Raw genomic sequence first — 21224 nt, forward strand, 5'->3', positions numbered from 1 at the left:
GGGGTTACGGGAATAGGGCCTGGGTGGGATTGTGGTCGGTACAAGCTCGATGGGATGAATGGTCTCCTTCTGTACTGTAGGGATTCTATAACTGGTCCATTCATGTTCCATTCTTGACCCTGTGAGATCTCCTTGTCCTTTATACCTGTTGCTGCTTCCTCTAAGATGCATCCTCAAGCACTGGCTCTTTTTGGCCTTTCAGTTTCAGGATGGCAGGGTGGCACAGTGGTTAGCACAGCTACCTCACAAAGCCAGGGAACAAGTTTGATTCTGGCCTCGGGTGACTGTATGTATGGAGTTTGCACATTCTCCTCGTGTCTGCGTGGGTTGCTCCGGGTGCTTCATTTCCTCCAACACTTGAAAGGTGTGCAGGTTAGGTGGACTGTCCATGCTAAATTGCCCTCAGTGTGGAGGTTAGGTGGATCAGTTACAATGGATGTGCTGGGTTGTGGGGCTGGCACAGTAAGAAGTCTCACAACACCAGGTTAAAGTCCAACAGGTTTATTTGGTAGCACAAGCCTTCGGAGCACTGCCCTTTCATCAGGTGAGTGAGAGTTCTGTTCACAAACAGGGCACATATAGACACAAATTCAATTTACAAGATAATGGTTGGAATGCGAGTCTTTATAGGTAATCAAGTCTTAAAGGTACAGACAATGTGAGTGGAGAGAGGGTTAAGCACAGGTTAAAGAGATGTGTATTGTCTCCAGCCAGGACAGTTAGTGAGATTTTGGCAAAATCTCTCTCAACTCACATTGTCTGCACCTTTAAGACTTGATTACCTGTAAAGACTCACATTCCACCCATTATCTTGTAAATTGAGTTTGTGTCTATATGTGCCCTGTTCGTGAGCACAACTCTCACTCACCTGATGAAGGGGCAGTGCTCCGAAAGCTTGTGGCTTGTGCTACCAAATAAACCTATTGGACTTTAACCTGGTGTCGTGAGACTTCTTACTGTGCTTACCCCAGTCCAACGCCAGCATCTCCACATTTGTGTGGCTGGGGCTGGGTGTGGGTGGGATGCTCTTCGGAGGATCAGTGCAGACCCGATGGGCTGAATAGCCTCCTGCTGCACTGTACTGATTCTGAGTATAAACTGCTTCCATCTCGGCACCTCTGCATATATTTCAATAATGTTGTTATTCGCTGGAGTACAGTGTGCTAGCGACGTTATATTGCAGTTTCAGTGTAGAATTGGGCAATTTGACCTGACTGGACGGTGCTGCTCTTCATGTTGAATGCAAGCATCCTCACACCTTACCTCTTGGTAAGTAAATCACCGACACATTGTCCAGTTTTGCATTTTATCGTTTCTCACACTGATCTTATCTTGGGCTATTGGGCTGAGGAAGCGTGTATAACTAAAAGACTGAATGTTCCTGTTAACACCCTGCCATTAATGATTGAAATGAGACATGGAACAAGTCTACATGTTCTTCTGTTCAATCCGGGTGGAATATTAACAGCAAGGAATTAATTTCATGCATAAACCGAGGCACAATCCTGGGCTGGTTTTAGAATTCCTGTCTTGTGTAACAGGCGTTGTTTTCTCAACGTATTGAAGTCTAGATTTATCACCTTCACTAACGCAGTCGCTCCCGGCACTCTGAAAGTGTCAGTCAGTTCAATTTACAACTCATCTACAACTCAGGAACCGCCCAATTAGCCCAAACAGTCAATGCTGCCATTTATACTCCATTCAAGTCTCCTCCCAACCCTCTTCACTTAACCCTACTATGATGTGGAGAAGCCGGTGTTGGACTGGGGTGGGAACAGTAAGAAATCTCACACCAGGTTAAAGACCAACAGCTTTATTTATTTAACCCTACTAACGTGTCTTTCTTCTCTCTCTTCCCTCTTGCGCTTCTCTCTTGCACTTATCCAACTTCCTCTTAAATAAACCTGAAGTGTGGCAGCGAGTTCCATGTTCTAACCACTCTCCATACGGTGACTTTTTTTTCTGAATTCGCTCCTGGATTTATTAGTGACCATCTTAAATTTCTGACCTCTAGTTTGCTGTTCTTCAGTCTTCCTTCGCTCTGAATGTTTTGAAATTTGAACTTTGCACTTCTCCCCGACCCTGTCTCGCTCCCCTTCAATCTGGACTCTTGACGCTATTGACGACTGTTACAAATTACACCCTGCGACTGCAACACCATGAATAAAGAAACGAAATTATTCTTAATTCAGTAACTATAACCCTGTTTCTGAACTCAACGAGAGAGTGCAGACAGAATTTGTGCAACACTCAAGTATTAAATGTTACCTTTAGGTATCTTATCTTTGTTGCATTTTAAAACAGATTTACACTGACGCATCTTCAGCAAAGCGTCAATACAAAAAATAACTTGCATTTATATATCAGTTTTCACAACCTCCGGGTGGCCCCAAAGTGCTTTAAAACCAAAGAAATACTTCTTTTAAAAATGTAGGGATTCTATGATTTGGTGTGTTTTCCCCCCAGCTGTTGCACTCCCGGCACTTAATCTCAATTTTTTCTTTTTTGTTATTAATTCGTGGGACATGGGTATCGCTGGTTGGCCAGCATTTATTGCCCATCTCTTGAGAAGGTGCTGGTGAGCTGCCTTCTTGAATCGCTGCAGTCCACGTGCTGTGGGTTGACCCACAATACCGTTAGGGAGGGAATTCCAGGATTTTGACCCAGCGACTGTGAAGGAACGGCGATATATTTCCACGCCAGGGCGATGAGTGGCTTGGAGGGGAACTTGCAGGTGGTGGTGTTCCCATGTATCTGCTGCCCTTGTCCTTCTAGATGGAAGTGATCGTGGGTTTGGAAGGGGCTGTCTAAGGATCTTTGGTGAATTGCTGCAGTGTATCTTGTAGATGGTACACACTGCTGCTACTGAGCGTCGGTGGTGGAGGCAGTGGATGTTTGTGGATGTGGTGCCAATCAAGTGGGCTGCTTTGCCCTGGATGGTGTTGAGCTTCCTGAGTGTTGTTGGAGCTGCACCCATCCAGGCAAGTGGGCAGTATTCCATCACACTCCTGACTTGTGCCTTGTAGATGGTGGACAGGCTTTGGAGAGGGGTCAGGAGGTAAGTTACTCACCACAGTATTCCTAGCCTCTGACCTGCTCTTGTAGCCACTGTGTTTAAATAGCAAAACGGGAAGGTTTCGCTCCATGTTTTCACATGTGCTGAAGTCTTGTGAAAGAAAATATACCCTAATCCTTTATTTCTGGGCGGCACGGTGGCACAGTGGTTAGCACTGCTGCCTCACAGCACCAGGGACCCAGGTTCGATTCCGGCCTCACGTCACTATCTGTGTGGAGTTAGCACGTTCTCCCCGTGTCTGTGTGGGTTTCCTCCGGATGCTCCGGTTTCCTCCCACAGTCCAAAGATGTGCATGTTAGGTTGATTGGTCATGTTAAATTGACCCTAGTGTCAGGGGGATTAATGGGGTAAATGTGTGGGGTTACGGGAATAGGACCTGGATGGGATTGTGGTCGGTACAGACTCGATGGGTCGAATGGCCTCCTTCCTCGCTTTAGGGATTCTATGATTTGAACAGCTACCAGTAATCATTGGGTGAGATTTCAATCCCAGCAGCCTGGGTCCTGAAGGAGGCGATATCTCCTCCTATTCACATTGGTTTTGACCCCCAGGAATATCAGACTCGTCATTTTTGAGTACGAGGTGTCCTTTTTATTAAACTTCATTTAAAAATCAGAGCGATTCAAAGCTACAGGGGAACCATTTTCATGAACAGCAGGACGGATAAGCACATTGTTTTTCCATCACTTGGAGCTGGCTTTAAATCCAGCCCTGGTTCATGAGGTCACATCTCTACTATATCATCTGAAGCCAATTCTCTGGCTGGTTGCTTGTTTGTAACAGAAACAGGAATTGCTCTAGATTACGGGCGAGATTCTCCAGTTTCCCAGCCGTGTGTTTCCCGCCAGCGGGAGGTGGCGCGTTGTTTGCTAGTGGCGGGATTCTCTGGTCCTCCCGCTGTCAATGGGAAACCCTTAAGCGAGGGTGCACTGCCGGCGGGAGAATCCCACTGGCGTGAGCAGCCGGAGAATTTCAGCCTACATACATAGAGGATCAAAGAACATTTATACAAACCTTTACTGCCAATTCTGTGCAAGTAGATCTAGGGGTGGGAAAAGTGCCAGAGTTACATAGAATTTCTAGCACAGAAACAGGCCATTTGACCTATTCTCCACCCACTCACCTGAGGAAGGAGCGACACTCCGAAAGCTTGTGATTCCAAATAAACCTGTTGGACTTTGACCTGGTGTTGTGAGACTACTTACTGTCCCCACCCCAGTCCAACACTGGCATCGCCACATCACCCTACCTCATCTTGCCGAAGATGTTAAGGTCATAGAAACTAGAAGCAGGAGTAGGCTATTCGGCCCTTCAAGCCTGCTCCACCTTTCATTTTGATCATGGCTAATCATCAAATTCAATATCCTGATCCCCCCTTTCCCTCAATATCCCTTGATCCCTTCAGCTCCTAGAGCTCTATCTAATTCCTTCCAGCCTTCTTTCTGTGGAGAAGAATCTGTTCAGTCTTTTCTGATTGTGATAATCTCTTGATTTTGGTGTGATCCTTATGAACCTTCTTTGCACCTTCAATTGCCCTGAGTGCAAGGCAGTCAATCCTTTTGCAAGTCACAAGGAGATACACCCATAAATATTTAGAAGATTTAAATGTACATCCTGTGGGTACATACTGTGGGCAGAATGGCTGGTGGATATACAGTCAAGTTCAGCCATCTGCTGGCACTTGGTGGGACTCCAATCATGTATTCTCTGCCTTGGCAGGGTTCCTTGGTCCAGAGAAAGGACACCATTCCTACTGTTAGACATCGCCTGACATGCTCATGATACATTGGCTTTATTTAGAATATTGCCCATGCACCAAAACCAATGGGTAATAAAATCAAGTGGCTTCTGTTAAAGGCTGCCTGCTTTTCCTCCTCGTGCTATACTAAGGTGATAACACAAGGTGGCAGTACTGCAGCTACCAGGAAATTCGATTGCTGAGCGAGCAATAAACACCTCAAAACCCACCCACTGGTGGAGTAAAATTTGGGCTCATTTTGCAATAATGTAGCACAGGCTCCCCTAGTGGCTTAGGAGGTTATAGCACCATCTGGTGGAGAACCAATAACCTTGTATATATTTTCTTCAAATACACAAGTGCTTTCTGAGGGGTAGAGATAGACAAGCACTTGAGAAATAGATCTTCAAGTCACATGGATAATTGTATCAACCATGATGAGACTGATGCAGGAGGCATAAGTGATCAGCGTTCTGGAGGATACAGAAGATGATCTTGGTGGTGGATTAATTGCGGAGTTCATCTCAGCTCAGGAGCAAGCAGAAAAGAAAAGCTTACTGGCCATAACAGTTAACATTGTCACATCATAGAACACCTGCATATTTCGGGAAGTACCCCCACACAAAAAAACATTTTTCACTGTATCTTAAAAATGACTAGATGGTTCATTTGAAAATGGGACTCTCTCATTCAAAACCAGGTAGCTATTTTAAAAAGGAATTTATTTATAGTTGAGTATGCATGGTTTGGTGGGGAGACAGAATAGAATAACAGATTTACCATAAGCTTTGTAATCCAAAGAAGGGTCCAGACAATATCCATAACTATTCACTTTGGAGCCTGAATTGTTGGTGGGGCAGGAATCGGTGCCCACGGGCCTCCCTGCCCTGGACGTAATTAGGAAGTGATGGGCAGTCATTGGGATGCCCATCAAAAACCCTCCCACCTAATTAAATGTCCTCACCATCGAAACCTCTACAGGGTTGGCATTTGGTTCCACTTGACGAGTGCAGCTGGTGACAAGGATTTATCTGTTAATAGTGTAAAAGAACACAAACCCAAAGTAAAGAATTCAATCCAAATAAATCCACTCAACCCAACCCAATCCATACAGATTAGCCCAACTCAACTCAATTCAAACAAATCAACCCAACCCAACTTATCTCAATCCAGACAACTGAACCCAACCCAAACCAATTCAAACAACCTACCCCAACCCAACCCAGCTCAATCCAAACAACTCAACCCAACCCAATTGTTAAAATCCAGGTCAGAAACTCCAAAGTGTTTTGTGAAGCCCATCTGGATCATAGGTTTTACACTTTGAATTTGGCAAGGGTAAGCATGATATGTTTCACTTCAGGTATGATTCAAATGACCGACTAGGGAGCTTTTATCAAACAAGATTTATTTAAGAATATAGTTAATACGTATAGAAAGAAATTTAGCAGTAACTCTCATCAATTACAAAACAAATCCACCACGATAATGTATAACTCTTAACAAATATATCTATAATGTTCCAGTTAAATATAACTTCCCATAAACAACCCTTTCCACAGGTTTAACATAGCAAAGACTAATGCTCACGTGATATTGGAACTGAGTCCTTTGATTGGAGAATTGAAAATCCTGACTTCTCAGCTATGTAACTTTTAGTAGCCCTCCGGATATACTCAGAACAGTTTAAAGTCAGAAGAAATTCCCAGAATACAAGGGAGAGACTCTGGTCAAGCCACCAACAGCAGATTGTCTACTCCAGGAAGGCAAGAAGCCTTGCTTTCAGCTAACCAGAACTTCCAAACCAGGGACAGCGAGAGAGACACTCCTTTTCAGCTTGATGTCCCTTCTAAAACTAAACTGCTACCAGCCAAAATAGAAATGAAATCTTGAATTCACTACGAAGGAAAAAGAAATGTCCAAAACACATGACCATCCTCCTAACAATGCAGGGTCATAAAACATCCCAGAGTAAAAATAAACAAACCCCATTTAAACGACTTAAGGATCAATATAAGGACTTATCCAGCCAACTCAGTAACAATGACAAAAGCTGAGTCTGTGAGAGCTGCAGAGAACATGATCTTAAAAAATCTCTTCAAAGTACACTAACACACACAATCCAACACCTCAATACAACCCAACCCAACTAAACCCAAACAACTCAACTCAGCCCAACCGAATCCAAACAATTCAACTCAACCCAACTCAACTCAAACAACTCAACACAACCCAATCCAAACAACTTAACCCAACACAACCCAAACAGCTCAACTCAATCCAAACAACTCAACCCAACCAAATCCAAACAACTCAACCCAAGTCAATCCAAACAACCCAACCCAACCCAAACAACTCAACCCAACTCAATCCAAATAACTCAACCCAACCCAATCCAAACAACTCAACCCAACTCAATCCAAACAACCCAACCCAACCCAATCCAAACAACTCAACCCAACTCAATCCAAACAACCCAACCCAACCCAAAGAACTCAACCCAACCGAATCCAAACAACTCAACCCAACCCAATCCAAACAACTCAACTCAATCCAAACCACTCAACCCAACTCAATCCAAACAACTCAACCGAACTCAATCCAAACAACCCAAACCAACTCAATGCAAACAACTCAGCCCAACCCAATCCAAACAACTCAACCCAACTTAATCCAAACAACCCAACCCAACTCAATCCAAACAACTCAACTCAATCCAAACGACCCAACCCAACTCAATCCAAACAACCCAACCCAACTCAATCCAAACAACTCAATCCAAACAACTCAACCCAACTCAATCCAAACAACTCAACCCAACTCAATCCAAACAACTGAACCCAACTCAATCCAAACAACCCAACCCAATCCAATCAACTCAACTCAACTCAATCCAAACAACCCAATCCAACTCAATGCAAACAACTCAAGCCAACCCAACCCAAGCAACTCAGCCCAACTCAATCCAAACAAAACAACCCAATCCAAACAACTCAACCCAACTCAATACAAACAACTCAACCCAACTCAATCCAAACAACTCAACCCAACTCAATCCAAACAACTCAACCCAACTTAATCCAAACAACCCAACGCAACTCAATCCAAACAACTCAACTCAATCCAAACGGCCCAACCCAACTCAATCCAAACAACCCAACCCAACTCAATCCAAACAACTCAACCCAACTTAATCCAAACAACCCAACCCAACTCAATCCAAACAACTCAACTCAATCCAAACGACCCAACCCTACTCAATCCAAACAATCCAACCCAACTCAATCCAAACAACTCAACTCAATCCAAACAACTCAACCCAACTCAATCCAAAGAACTCAACCCAACTCAATCCAAACAACTCAACCCAACTCAATCCAAACAACCCAACCCAACCCAATCCAAACATCTCAACTCAACTCAATCCAAACAACTCAATCCAACTCAATGCAAACAACTCAAGCCAACCCAACCCAAGCAACTCAGCCCAACTCAATCCAAACAACTCAACCCAATCCAAACAACTCAACCCAATTCAATCCAAACAAGCCAACCCAACCCAACTCAATCCAAACAACCCAACACAACTCAATACAAACAACTCAACCCAACTCAATACAAACAACTCAACCCAACTCAATATAAACAACTCAGCCCAACTCAATCCAAACAATTCAACCCAATCCAAACAACTCAACCCAACTCAATCCAAACAACCCAGCCCAACCCAACCCAATCCAAACACCCCAACCCAACTCAATCCAAACAACTCAACCCAACTCAATCCAAACAACTCAACCCAACTCAACCCAGTCCAAACAACTCAACACAATCCAAACAACTCAACCCAACTCAATCCAAACAACTCGACCCAACTCAATCTAAACAACTCAACCCAACTCAATCCAAACAACTCAGCCCAATCCAAACAGCTCAACCCAACTCAATCCAAACATCCCAACCCAACTCAATCCAAACAACTCAACCCAACCCAATCCAAACAACTCAACACAACTCAACCCAGTCCAAACAACTCAACCCAACTCAATCCAAACAACTCAATGCAACTCAATCCAAACAACTCAACCCAACTCAATCCAAACAACTCAACCCAACTCAATCCAAACAACTCAACCCAACCCAATCCAAACAACTCAATCCAACCCAATCCAAACAACTCAACACAACTCAACCCAGTCCAAACAACTCAACCCAACTCAATCCAAACAACCCAACCCAACCCAAACAACTCAACCCAACTCAATCCAAACAACTCAACCCAACTCAATCTAAACAACTCAATGCAACTCAATCCAAACAACTCAACCCAACTCAATCCAAACAACTCAACCCAACTCAATCCAAACAACTCAACCCAACTCAATCCAAACAACTCAACCCAACCCAATCCAAACAACTCAACCCAACCCAATCCAAACAACTCAACCCAACCCAATCCAAACAACTCAACCCAACCCAATCCAAACAACTCAACCCAACCCAATCCAAACAACTCAACACAACTCAACCCAGTCCAAACAACTCAACCCAACTCAATCCAAACAACCCAACCCAACCCAAACAACTCAACCCAACTCAATCCAAACAACTCAACCCAACTCAATCCAAACAACTCAATGCAACTCAATCCAAACAACTCAACCCAACTCAATCCAAACAACTCAACCCAACTCAATCCAAACAACTCAACCCAGCTCAATCCAAACAACTCAACCCAACTCAATCCAAACAACTCAATGCAACTCAATCCAAACAACTCAACCCAACTCAATCCAAACAACTCAACCCAACTCAATCCAAACAACTCAACCCAGCTCAATCCAAACAACTCAACCCAACTCAATCCAAACAACTCAACCCAGCTCAATCCAAACAACTCAACCCAACTCAATCCAAACAACTCAACCCAACTCAATCCAAACAACCCAACCCAACCCAACTCAATCCAAACAACTCAACACAACTCAATCCAAACAACCCAATCCAATCCAATCCAAACAACTCAACCCAACTCAATCCAAACAACTCAACCCAACCCAATCCAAACAACTCAACCCAACTCAATCCAAACAACTCAACCCACCTCAATCCAAACAGCTGAACCCAACTCAATCCAAACAACTCAACACAATCCAATCCAAACAACTCAACCCAACTCAATCAAAACAACTCAACCCAACTCAATCCAAACAGCTCAACCCAACCCAATCCGAACAACTCAACACAATCCAATCCAAACAACTCAACCCAACTCAATCCAAACAACTCAACCCAACTCAATCCAAACAACTCAATTCAACCCAATCCAAACAACTCAACACAATCCAATCCAAACAACTCAACCCAACCCAATCCAAATAACTCAACCCAACTCAATCCAAACAACTCAACCCAACCCAATTCAATCCAAACAACCCAACTCAACCAACTCAACCCAATTCATAGAATCATAGAAACCCTACAGTACAGAAAGAGGCCATTTGGCCCATCGGGTCTGCACCAACCACAATCCCACCTAGGCTCTACCCCCATATCCCTACATATTTACTCACTAATCTCTCTAACCTATGCATCTCAGGACACTAAGGACAATTTTAGCATGGCCAAACAACCGAACCCGCACATCTTTGGACTGTGGGAGGAAAACGGAGCACCCAGAGGAAACCCACACAGACACGAGGAGAATGTGCAAACTCCACACAGATAGTGACCCAAGCTGGGAATCGAACCCAGGTTCCTGGAGCTGTGAAGCAGCAGTGCTAACCACTGTGCTACCGTGTCGCCCAATTCAACCCAACTCAATACAAATAACTCAACCCAACCTAACCCAGCCAACTCAACACAACCCAACCCAAATAACTGAACCCAATCCAAACAACTCAACCAAACCAACTCAATCCAAATAACTCAACTCAATCCAAATAACTCAACCAAATTCAATCCAAACAACTCAACCCAATCCAAACAACTCAACCAAACCAACTCAATCCAAATAACTCAATTCAATCCAAATAACTCAACCAAATTCAATCCAAACAACTCAATCCAACCCAACTCAATCCAAACAACTCAACCCAATCCAAACAACTCAACCAAACCAACTCAATCCTAATAACTCAACCCAACCTAACCCAAACAACTCAACACAACTCAGCCCAAATAACTCAACCCAATCCAAACAACTCAACCAAACCAACTCAATCCAAATAACTCAACCAAATTCAATCCAAACAACTCAACCAAATCAACTCAATCCAAATAACTCAACCCAACCCAACCCAATCCAAGCAATTGAACTCAACCCAATTCAATCCAAACAACTCAGTCCAACTCAACTCAATCCAAACAACCGAACTCAACTCAACCCAATCTGAACAACTCAACAGAACAATTGGCTTTATATACCCACAATGATGTGCATTTATCTCTGCCTCTTTTGGGTAATGTTAGTTTTATAAATGTAGGGACCAGCCCTGTCTCTTTGCAATCAAATCTCTGTATTAACAATGTTACAGAAGCCGACAGTACTTGCAATAATCAACTCCTTAAAACAAGTCTCAAATGGAGCAGAGAGGATACTATGTTGAAATGTTATCCGACAGCAAGCGATAATAGGGATTTCCAAACACAGGACAAACTGGACATAAACAGGAACTGTATTTCAGACTGCAACACAACTCATAATCTTTCATCCCTTTCTCTCTCTAATGCAGCATGCCCCTTTGTCCTCCTTACAAATATACGCCCAACAGTCCATCACAACCCAATGTTTGAATGTTAAAGCACAGCATGCCTAATGTCTTCTCCATGTTCAGGTGACTACAGACCTGCTCTCGAGAGGTGGGAAGGATATTGCATTTGGAAACTACTGCCCAGGCTGGAAGTTTCACAGGAAGCTCGTTCATTCATCTATCAGTCTGTTCGGTGAAGGATCAGCTGCTCTGGAGGAAATTAGTGAGTATAATTAACAATCCTATGCTGACTATTCCTTATGACTCCCTTGATGGCGTAATGCTTTTTGAAGTGAGTGGCTGAGCAATGCCCACAAGCAAGGCCCCAGGATCAATCATCGCTTGGTGCTGACTGGCCGATCTTAGTGGGGTTGGTTTGATGGATTTGACATTTGTCTGAATAAAGAGCAGAAGGTTAAGCAAGGTTCCTGCTTTGGCGTATTATCCACAGCTGGCGTGAGTGCAGGAGAAACATATTCTGTTGCTACTCACTACACAGGTTCACGCATAAATAATAGCCAATAATCTAAATTACCAGAGAATAAACAACATTGGTGCAATATTTACTCTGAACAGTCAATATCTTCAGGATTTTGGAAGGGTAAAGCGATTATTTAGAATAATTGGATGTATCAGTCCCGGGGAGAGTGATATTAGTTCTGATCTCATGAAAATGTTGATTAATGGAGTTTCTTCAGTTGAGGGGAGACGGGCATGACCCCGTGTTTAGTTCTTCTGCCTCTGAGCTGGAAGACTCTGGGTTCAAGAGCCACTCCTGGGAAAGCGTTCACATGACCCAGAGCAGAATCAGCCTCCATAATCCTTCTCATCCTCCACACCATTCGCCAAAGAGAGAGAAAAAAGTGCGATGATATTCAAAATAAAGTTAAAGTTTTAAGTTTATTTATTAGTGTCACAAGTCGGCTTACATTAACACTGCAATGAAGTCACTGTGAAAATCCCCCAGTCGCCACACTCCGGCGCCTGTTCGGGTACACTGAGGGAGAATTTAGCACGGCCAATTCATCTAACACAGCAAGTCATTCGGACTGTGGGAGGAAACCAGAGCACCCGGAGGAAACCCACGCAGACACGGGGAGAATGTGCAGACTCTGCACAGACAGTGACCCAAGCTGGGAATTGAACCTGGGTCCCTGACGCTGTGAGGCAGCAGCGCTAACCACTGTGCCACAACTAGATGCAGAGGAATAAGTGCAGAGAAAGATCCCAAAAAGGTTTCACGAAGGTGCAATAAAGCAATGTCGAACAGAAGAAATGTAGAAGAGTCAAACAGAAATCCTGAGGAATGCTGACCTTGTTGTGCTCATCTCTCCAACAGGATTTCTGTGTGTCTTTTCCATCTTGTTTCCCATCATTGCTTTAAAACCAACAACATTTGTATCTTTCTTCAGTTTTGATGACCTGAAACATTAACTCATATTCTAGCAGTCCTATCTCTAATTTTCTTCTCTTCCTTCTGTACTGGTGACGAGCAGTTTGCCAAGGCGTTGCATCGGCCTGCTGTACATTTGAACACTTTCTTGACTCACCGCTGGACATAATGCCCGAGGTGACCCGAGCAGTCACCAACGTAATCTGCTCGCTGTGTTTCAACTCCACATATGAGAAAGAAGACCCGGAGTTTAAGAAAATGCTGGAGTACAGCAAAGGCATTGTGGACACTGTGGGAAAGGATAGCTTAATAGACATCTTCCCCTGGCTCCAGGTACTTCATTCTGAATCACTAATTCCATTTATAATGACTCTGATTGAAGTAATCTCAGATTGTGGACAGTGTTTAGCAATTTGGATCATGTATGGTGTGCAAATATCTCTGAACACAAATCCTGTGCATTGTAACCTCCGATTGCAAACTCTGTTACAGACTGTCTCTCTGTTGATTTCTTTATAGCTATTCCCTAATGAAGATCTCCATACTCTGAAAAAATGCATCGCAGTTCGAGATAGTATTCTTCAGAAGAAATTTGAAGAGCACAAGGTATTTCGGTGTGAAATGTACAACACCTGAATTTCACTGGTGTTATGAAAGAAATTTAATTGACATGTTTTAAAGTTTATTTATTAGTGTTACAAGTAGGCTTAACACTGCAATGAAGTTACTGTGAAAATCCCCTAGTCGCCACACTCTGCCACCTGTTTGGGTACACTGAGGGAGAATTTAGCATGGCCAATGCACCTAACCAGCATGTCTTTCAGACTGTGGGAAGAAACTGGAGCACCTGGAGGAAGCCCACACAGACATGGACACACTCTCTTCCACCATCTTCCGTCGGGAAAAAGATACAAAAGTCTGAGGTCACGTACCAACCGACTCAAGAACAGCTTCTTTCCTGCTGCCATCAGACTTTTGAATGGATCTATCTTGCACTAAGTTGATCTTTCTCTACACCCTAGCTATGACTGTAACACTGCATTCTGCACTCTCTCCTTTCCTTTTCTTTTCTATGAACAGTATGCTTTGTCTATATCGCATGCAAGAAACAATACTTTTCAGTGTGTACTAATACGTGTGACAATAATAAATCAAATATAACATGCAGACTCCACACAGAAAGTGACTCAAGCCAGGAATCGAACCCAGGTCCCTGGCGCTGTGAGGCAGCATTGCTAACCACTGTGCCACAGTGCCACTCCATTACACATTACACATATAATCAGATCAGTCAATATTGAAGAAATAGTAACACAAGATCAGGAGTTAGCCATTTCGAAGTACTATCTTTCTCTCTGGTGAGATTTCTGTGTGTCCCTCTATCGTGTTCATCATCACTGCTTTAAAACTAACTACATTTTTACCTTTCTTCAGTTCTGATCACCTGAAACAATGTACCTTCTGGCAAATCCTACATGAGCTGATTCCACTGTTTATTGAGATCAGAGCTGATCAGTGAACTAATTTTGTGATAAGCACTTGTTTTTGCCCAATTTCCCTTAATATCTTTGGGAAACAAAATTTTATCAATTTCAGTTTTAAAGTTAACAATTAATCTGGTGTCAATTGCCAAGAGAGTTCTGAACTCTGGCCAGCCTTGGCTTGTTGAAGTGCCACTAACATTCCGCCCTGTTCTAAACTTAGGACTCTGCCCCTTATTCTCCAACCAGCAGAAATTGATTGCTGTCCCTCTACCTTATCCTGAGTATCTTCAAAACATCAATCAAATCATCCTTTAAGCTTTAGGGTTTCCTTTAAACTTTCAGTTATACAATCCTATATTTGTAAATTCCCACAGTGAAGTGTTTTTTCTGCTTTGTTCCTAATAGTGAGCAATTATTACCCATGGCATTCAAGAGGGCGTTAGGAAATTTGAATCCAAGGATGAGATATTCTCCAAAGGCGGGAAAAGCCGCATTAAAGCCATTGGCAACAATGGCGGCTTTCTCCACCATATGGTCCAGGACTTTGGGAAAAAAAGCTTCATGAGGCAGATCTCATGCTGTATCACTGGCAGTGTGGCCTCTGATTCACCCACCGAACCAGCAACCTAACCAGCCGTGGGTAGGGCACCATTCTATTGCAGGACAAAGGTGTTCACCCTGGAACCTCCCCGCAATACTTGGCACTGCCCTTGGCACTGCCAGGGCCTGTCCATGCATTGCTCCTGAGACAGTGCCCGAGCATGACCCTCTTTCCCCTGACTGCTTCACTCACCTGAGCTCCTCTGGGAGCTGACTTGGGAGACCCCTCATGAATCACACCATTCTGTCCTCAAAATGCCTTGGATGGATTTTCTGGGGGGAGGGGTGTTGGGGATGATTCATAAGAACATAAGAACTAGGAGCAGGAGTAGGCCATCTGGCCCCTCGAGCCTGCTCCACCATTCAATGAGATCATGGCTGATCTTTTCGTGGACTCAACTCCACTTACCCACCCGCTCACCATAACCCTTAATTCCTTTACTGTTCAAAAATTTATCTATCCTTGCCTTAAAAGTATTCAATGAGGTAGCCTCAACTGCTTCACTGGGCAGGGAATTCCACAAATTCACAACTCTTTGGGTGAAGAAGTTCTTCTTCAACTCAGTCCTAAATCTGCTCCCCCTTATTTTTGAGGCCATGCCCCCTAGTTCTAGTTTCACCCCCAGTGGAAACAACTTCCTTACTTCTATCTTATCTATTCCCTTCATAATCTTAAGATAGAATCAGCCATTCAGACAAAGGGGCCTGATAAATATATGTTAATATATTCAAATGATGTCCCTGATGTTCAACATCAGGAAATGCACCCATCACTGGAGAGGAAGCGGACAATTACGTCACCTGGATAAGCCACCATAAAATGCCACTTGCAGTTCCTGTTGCCGAACCCGCCTGACACAATCAAGAGTGGGAATTCCCGGGCTAAATCTTCCGTTTCACTGAAAAATGGGAAGTGTTGAGTTATAGCCTCCACACTGAACATTTAGCACTGACTAAACCACTCTTACCAGTCAAGGAATCTTAATGAGGGCAATTGATTCAAGAGGAACTGCCTCCATCGTGTAACTAACGTAGCTTTGGAATTCACTTCTTTTGCTTTAATTTCTATACGAATATTAATTTGTGCCCTTTACTTGTTGTCATTCCATGATGTACAAATCACAAGGTGAGAGACAGCTCCTCAGGTGATGCCCAGGATAGGGATAGAACATGGTCATTCTCTAGTCTTTGTATCACATGCAATACACTTACCCAATGGCTAGATCCCATTGTCCAGTCTGTATGGCTGGATTTACGAAGGAGCAGCGCTCCGAAAGCTTATGGTATTTGCTACCAAATAAACCTGTTGGACTTTAACCTGGTGTTGTGAGACTTCTTACTGGAATTAAGACTGTCAGAGCTCACAAACCCTTTGGCTTCCTCCACTAAATTCCTACATAGGGTTCAGGCGAGGCTATTTGTCACGTCTAGTTAATGCCACCAATAGAAAGCTAAAGATCCCTCCCCAATGACAGCATTGATATGACTTCTGAATGATTGCTACATGTTTTCCTCCATTCCCCTCCTCACACAACTATTCCAGGTACTAATCCAGATAGGCAAAGTTTCTCCCTGCTTTCAGTTAGAATCCCTCCAGTGCAGAAAAAGACCATCCGGCCCATCGAGTCTGCACTGACTCTCTGAAAGAACATCCTATCCAGTTCTAAAGTCTCCTGTGACCAGATAGGACCTATATCTTCCTGCATCTTAATTGTACCTATATCACCTTGTATCTTAATTGTACATGTATCTTCTTGTGTCTTGATTGTACCTATAGCTCCCTGTATTTCGATTGTATCTATATCTTCTTGTGTCTTGATTGTACCTATAGCTTCTTGTATCTTGGTGTACCTATATTTTTTTGCCCTTGGTGTCATGGTTTACCATGGTGTCATGAAACCATACTCATGACGAAACATTTCTATTTGATTGAGTGAACCTATAAAGTTCTCCTCACTCCTTCAGCATCATCTCCTTTTTATTTGAAGATTCTGTCTTTTTGCTCACTCCCCAGTCCTTTGACACTATGGATCCATGTTTCTCTGTACAGCTCCTCTCGCTACCTCTCTTGTGCCATGTTGACGGGAACTGAATCCTGAATGTAATCGTTAAGATGCAACCTGACTCCAATCTGTACAGATTCAGCAGCTTAATGAGGCTTTTGTGAACAAGCTGATTTCTCATTGTGGTTGCCAGTTACTTATTTGGTCTCTTGTTCAATTCCCTTCCACTTTCCAGGCAAATTACACCAGTGACTCTATAAAGGATTTGCTCGATGCCTTGCTAAAAGCCAAGATGAATGCGGAGAATAACAACAGTTTGGTGCACGAAGAGAGACTGACGGATGACCACTTGCTTATGACAGTGGCGGACATATTTGGGGCAGGGGTGGAGACCACTAGCACCACGCTGGCTTGGATAATTCTTTATCTGCTGCACTATCCTGAGGTAGAATTAAACATTTAAAGAAAAGATCTACAACATGGTTCACAGAAAGTTGCACAGTATTTATTGCACAGAAACATTCAGTCTGACCAATTTGTGCTGATGTTAATGCTTCGCATGTGTCTCTGTAGCTTGCTTCATCTCACTCTATCAACACATCCTTTTGCCCCTTGCATCTTTATCCAACTTCCCCTAAAATGCATCAATGTCATTTGTCCCAACTGTGCATTGAGGTAGCGAGTTCTACATTCCCTCTGGGAATTAGAATCATAGAATAGAATCGCTATAGTGCAGACAGAGTATCTTACCCAGACCCTCTCTCTCACCCTATCCCTATAACCCTGCACAGTTACAATGGCCAATACACCTAACCTGCACATCTTTGGACTGTGGGAGGAAACCCACGCAGACACGGGGAGAATGTGTAGCCTCCGCACAGACAGTGACCCAAGGCTAGGTCCCTCGCGCTGTGAGGCAGCAGTGCTGACCACTGTCACCTACTTTAGATTTGTGGGTGGAGAGGTTTGGATGCTTTTAACATTGAAATAAACAACACAAAATTATGGAAACTCTCAGCAAGTTGGGCGGGATCTGTGCAAAGTGAAGCAGAATTCACATTTCCAGTCAATGACCTTCCATCAGGTGATGAACATTTGCTCCATCCTTTCCGTGGCATTAGTATTCTAATTGAATTAGTCATTCTAAAGCATTGCACACCATTCCAACTGATACCTAATCAATAAGTATACATTCAACAGCAGTTCCCTGCTTTATATAGAGTGTATCTATATCTATGGGAAGGTTTTGTGATGCAGCGGGTAGTGCCCCTGCCTCTGTGCCAGAAGTCAAGTCCCGCCCCTGGACTTGCTGACATAAAACATAGAAACTAAGAGCAGCAGTAGGCCATTCGGCCCTTCAAGCCTGCGCCGCCATTCATTATGATCATGGCCGATCATCAATATCTTGATCCAACCTTCCTCCCATATCCCTTGATCCCTTTAGACCCATGAGCTATATCTAATTTCTTCTTGAAATCACACAATGTTTTGGCCTCAACTACTTTCTGTGGCAGTGAATTCCACACATTCACCACCCTCTGGGTGAAGACATTTCTCCTCGCCTCAGTTCTAAAAGGTTTACCCCTTATCCTCAAACTATGACCCCTAGTTCTGGACTCCCCCACCATCGGGAACATTCTTTCTGAATCTACCCTGTCTAATCCTGTTAGAATGATCAAGGAAGGTGCAAGGAAGGGTGGCACGGTGGCTAGCACTGGTACCTCACAGCGCCAGGGACCCGGGTTCAATTCCGGCCTCGGATCACGGTCCGTGTAGAGTTTGCACTTTCTTCCTTGTCTGCGTGGGTGTCCTCCGGGTGCTCCGGTTTCCTCCCACCGTCCAAAGATGTGCGGTTAGGTTGATTGGCCATGATAAATTGATCCTAGTGTCAGGGGGATTAGCAGGATAAATGTGTGGAGTTATGGGAATAGGACCTGGGTGGGATTGTGGTCGGTGCAGACTCGATGGGCGAAATGGCCTCCTTCTGCACTGTAGGGATTCTATGATTCTATTATTATAATGTAGCCAAACAAGTTGAGTATCAACCTTAAAATCATACTAAAGGTAAGAAGGGAGAAATTCCTGGTCGGCCATGTGATGGAAACAATGTTGAAGTCTCTATACCACCACTGTCCATAGCTCCAGACTACTTGTAAAAGTGTAGGTTACCATGGGAGCTTGGACTCGCTGAGTGAATGGTAGATCCCACCATCTGTATTCAAAGAAGCTCATTTGCCTTTTAAATTTCCTTTCCCATCTGTATCCCTACATTTAAAAACCTGTGTATCTGAATCCAGCGATACCCTCTGATAAAGCCCGACCATTCTGGCCAACTCCTGATGTTTGAAACGCGTGGTTTGACTCTGATGAAGATTAGAATCAGGAATTAATTTGAATGAAACAACGTAAATAACACAGCAAGTGGGAATTTGGTACAAACTCACTTTTAATTATTAGATCATCTGAATTGAGTGGTTTTGATTTCAGACGAGAGTTGATTGAATTTCCTGCAATGTTTGTTTTTGAAAAATGTACATTTCACTGGATCCGCAACCAATTTTCCTCACTTCCTGATTGTTTGCCTGGTTTGGTCTCAGCGGCAGACTTTAATATAATTTCTTGTACCTTCAACAGTTTCTGGGGACTTCCCTATCCTCCTTACTCCAGATTTTTCAGTTCCAGCATCTTAAACACTCACAGGGGTAAAGGCCCAATGCCTCATGTCTTAAAAGTTTTTAAAGTTTATTTATTATTGTCACAAATAGGCTTACATTAACACTGCAATGAAGTTACTGTGAAAATCCCCTGGTCACCACAATACGGTGCCTGCTCGGGTACACGGAGGGAGAATGTAGCATGGCCAATGCACCTAACCAGCACATCTTTCGGACTGTGGGAGGAGACCGGAGCACCCGAAGGAAACCCACGCAGACACGGGGAGAATGTGCAGACTCCGCACAGTGACCCAAGCTGGGAATTGAACCCAGGTCCCTGGCACTGAGAGGTGGCGGTGCTAACCACTGTGTGACTGTGAAGGTACCTTCACCAGACTTGCATATCTCCCAGTTGACGATGAAGTTAATGTTAAGCCCCTGCCCCTGTGTCATTGCTGTGTCTTACTGAAGTCAATTGAAGAAAATTGGGATGAAATTCACCTTGCAGTTTGAGTGGCAAATAAGGTGCACCTGAAAGAGGTTCATATATTTGATTCAAAATGGGTATATAGAATCAAAGGAGGGAATCCCCCCACCCCCCACCCAATACCCACCCCCCACCCAATACCCACCCCCCAGCACCTTCTACACTCCATCCAAATTTCCTATCCAATGGGGAAAATGGGAAAGAATTGAGCTTCTGATTTGTTGTTGCCCAATAGTGAATTTATTCCTGTTATTCTTGCAAAGATCCTTAGGTCAGTTACATTTTAGGCATGGTTTATTTTAGTAGCTTTTTAAAAGTGTGTTTCTTTATCAGACGAAGGTAGGAATTGGGAGCAGGAGTAGGCTGTTCAGCCCCTTCGAGCCTGCTCTGTCATTCCGTAAGATCGTGGCTGATCTGATTGTGTCCTCAACTGCCCTTTCCTTCCACATGGTCACACCTATGTGAGTGATGTAGGATGATGTGGAGATGCCGGCGTTGGACTGGGGTAAACACAGTAAGAGTTTTAATAACACCAGGTTAGAGTCCAACAGGTTTATTTGGTAGCAAATACCATTAGCTTTCGGAGCGCTGCTCCTTCGTCAGATGGAGTGGAAATCTGCTCTCAAACAGGGCATACAGAGACACAAAATCAAGTTACAGAATACTGATTAGAATGCGAATCTCTACAACCAACCAGGTCTTAAAGGTACAGACAATGTGGGTGGAGGGAGCATTAAGCACAGGTTAAAGAGATGTGTATTGTCTCCATTTGTCTCTGGTTTTTGCTACCAAATAAACCTGTTGGACTTTAACCTGGTGTTGTTAAAACTCTTACAGTGATGTAGGATACAGAGCGTGAAACATCTGGATTAAGGGGGATCTGGGTCCTGTTGGGTCCATTCATTCGTTTGAAGAGAGGAGGGGACAGCACTGGTATGAGTTTTAAAATGGTTTCCTTTTATTGAAAAGAATTTAAAGAATTAATATGACAGAAGCAGAGAAGTGAACTCGAAAACTGACTTCTCAGCCAGGCCCTC

The 21224-nt window shown here is 43.7% G+C and overlaps 1 protein-coding gene across 1 annotated transcript in view; it reads left to right on the forward strand.

The window, feature by feature from the left end:
• cyp17a1 (cytochrome P450, family 17, subfamily A, polypeptide 1) overlaps positions 1 to 21224 on the forward strand; it is a 49648-nt gene that overhangs the window by 1147 nt on the left and 27277 nt on the right. Inside the window, exons 2-5 of the mRNA XM_078223158.1 lie at positions 11651 to 11789; positions 13063 to 13292; positions 13479 to 13565; positions 17282 to 17491. Of these exons, the coding sequence (XP_078079284.1) occupies positions 11651 to 11789; positions 13063 to 13292; positions 13479 to 13565; positions 17282 to 17491 (666 nt within the window). The remainder of the gene's footprint in view (positions 1 to 11650; positions 11790 to 13062; positions 13293 to 13478; positions 13566 to 17281; positions 17492 to 21224) is intronic.

This window comes from Mustelus asterias, chromosome 11 (assembly GCF_964213995.1).
Source record: "Mustelus asterias chromosome 11, sMusAst1.hap1.1, whole genome shotgun sequence".
Classification (NCBI taxonomy): domain Eukaryota; kingdom Metazoa; phylum Chordata; class Chondrichthyes; order Carcharhiniformes; family Triakidae; genus Mustelus; species Mustelus asterias.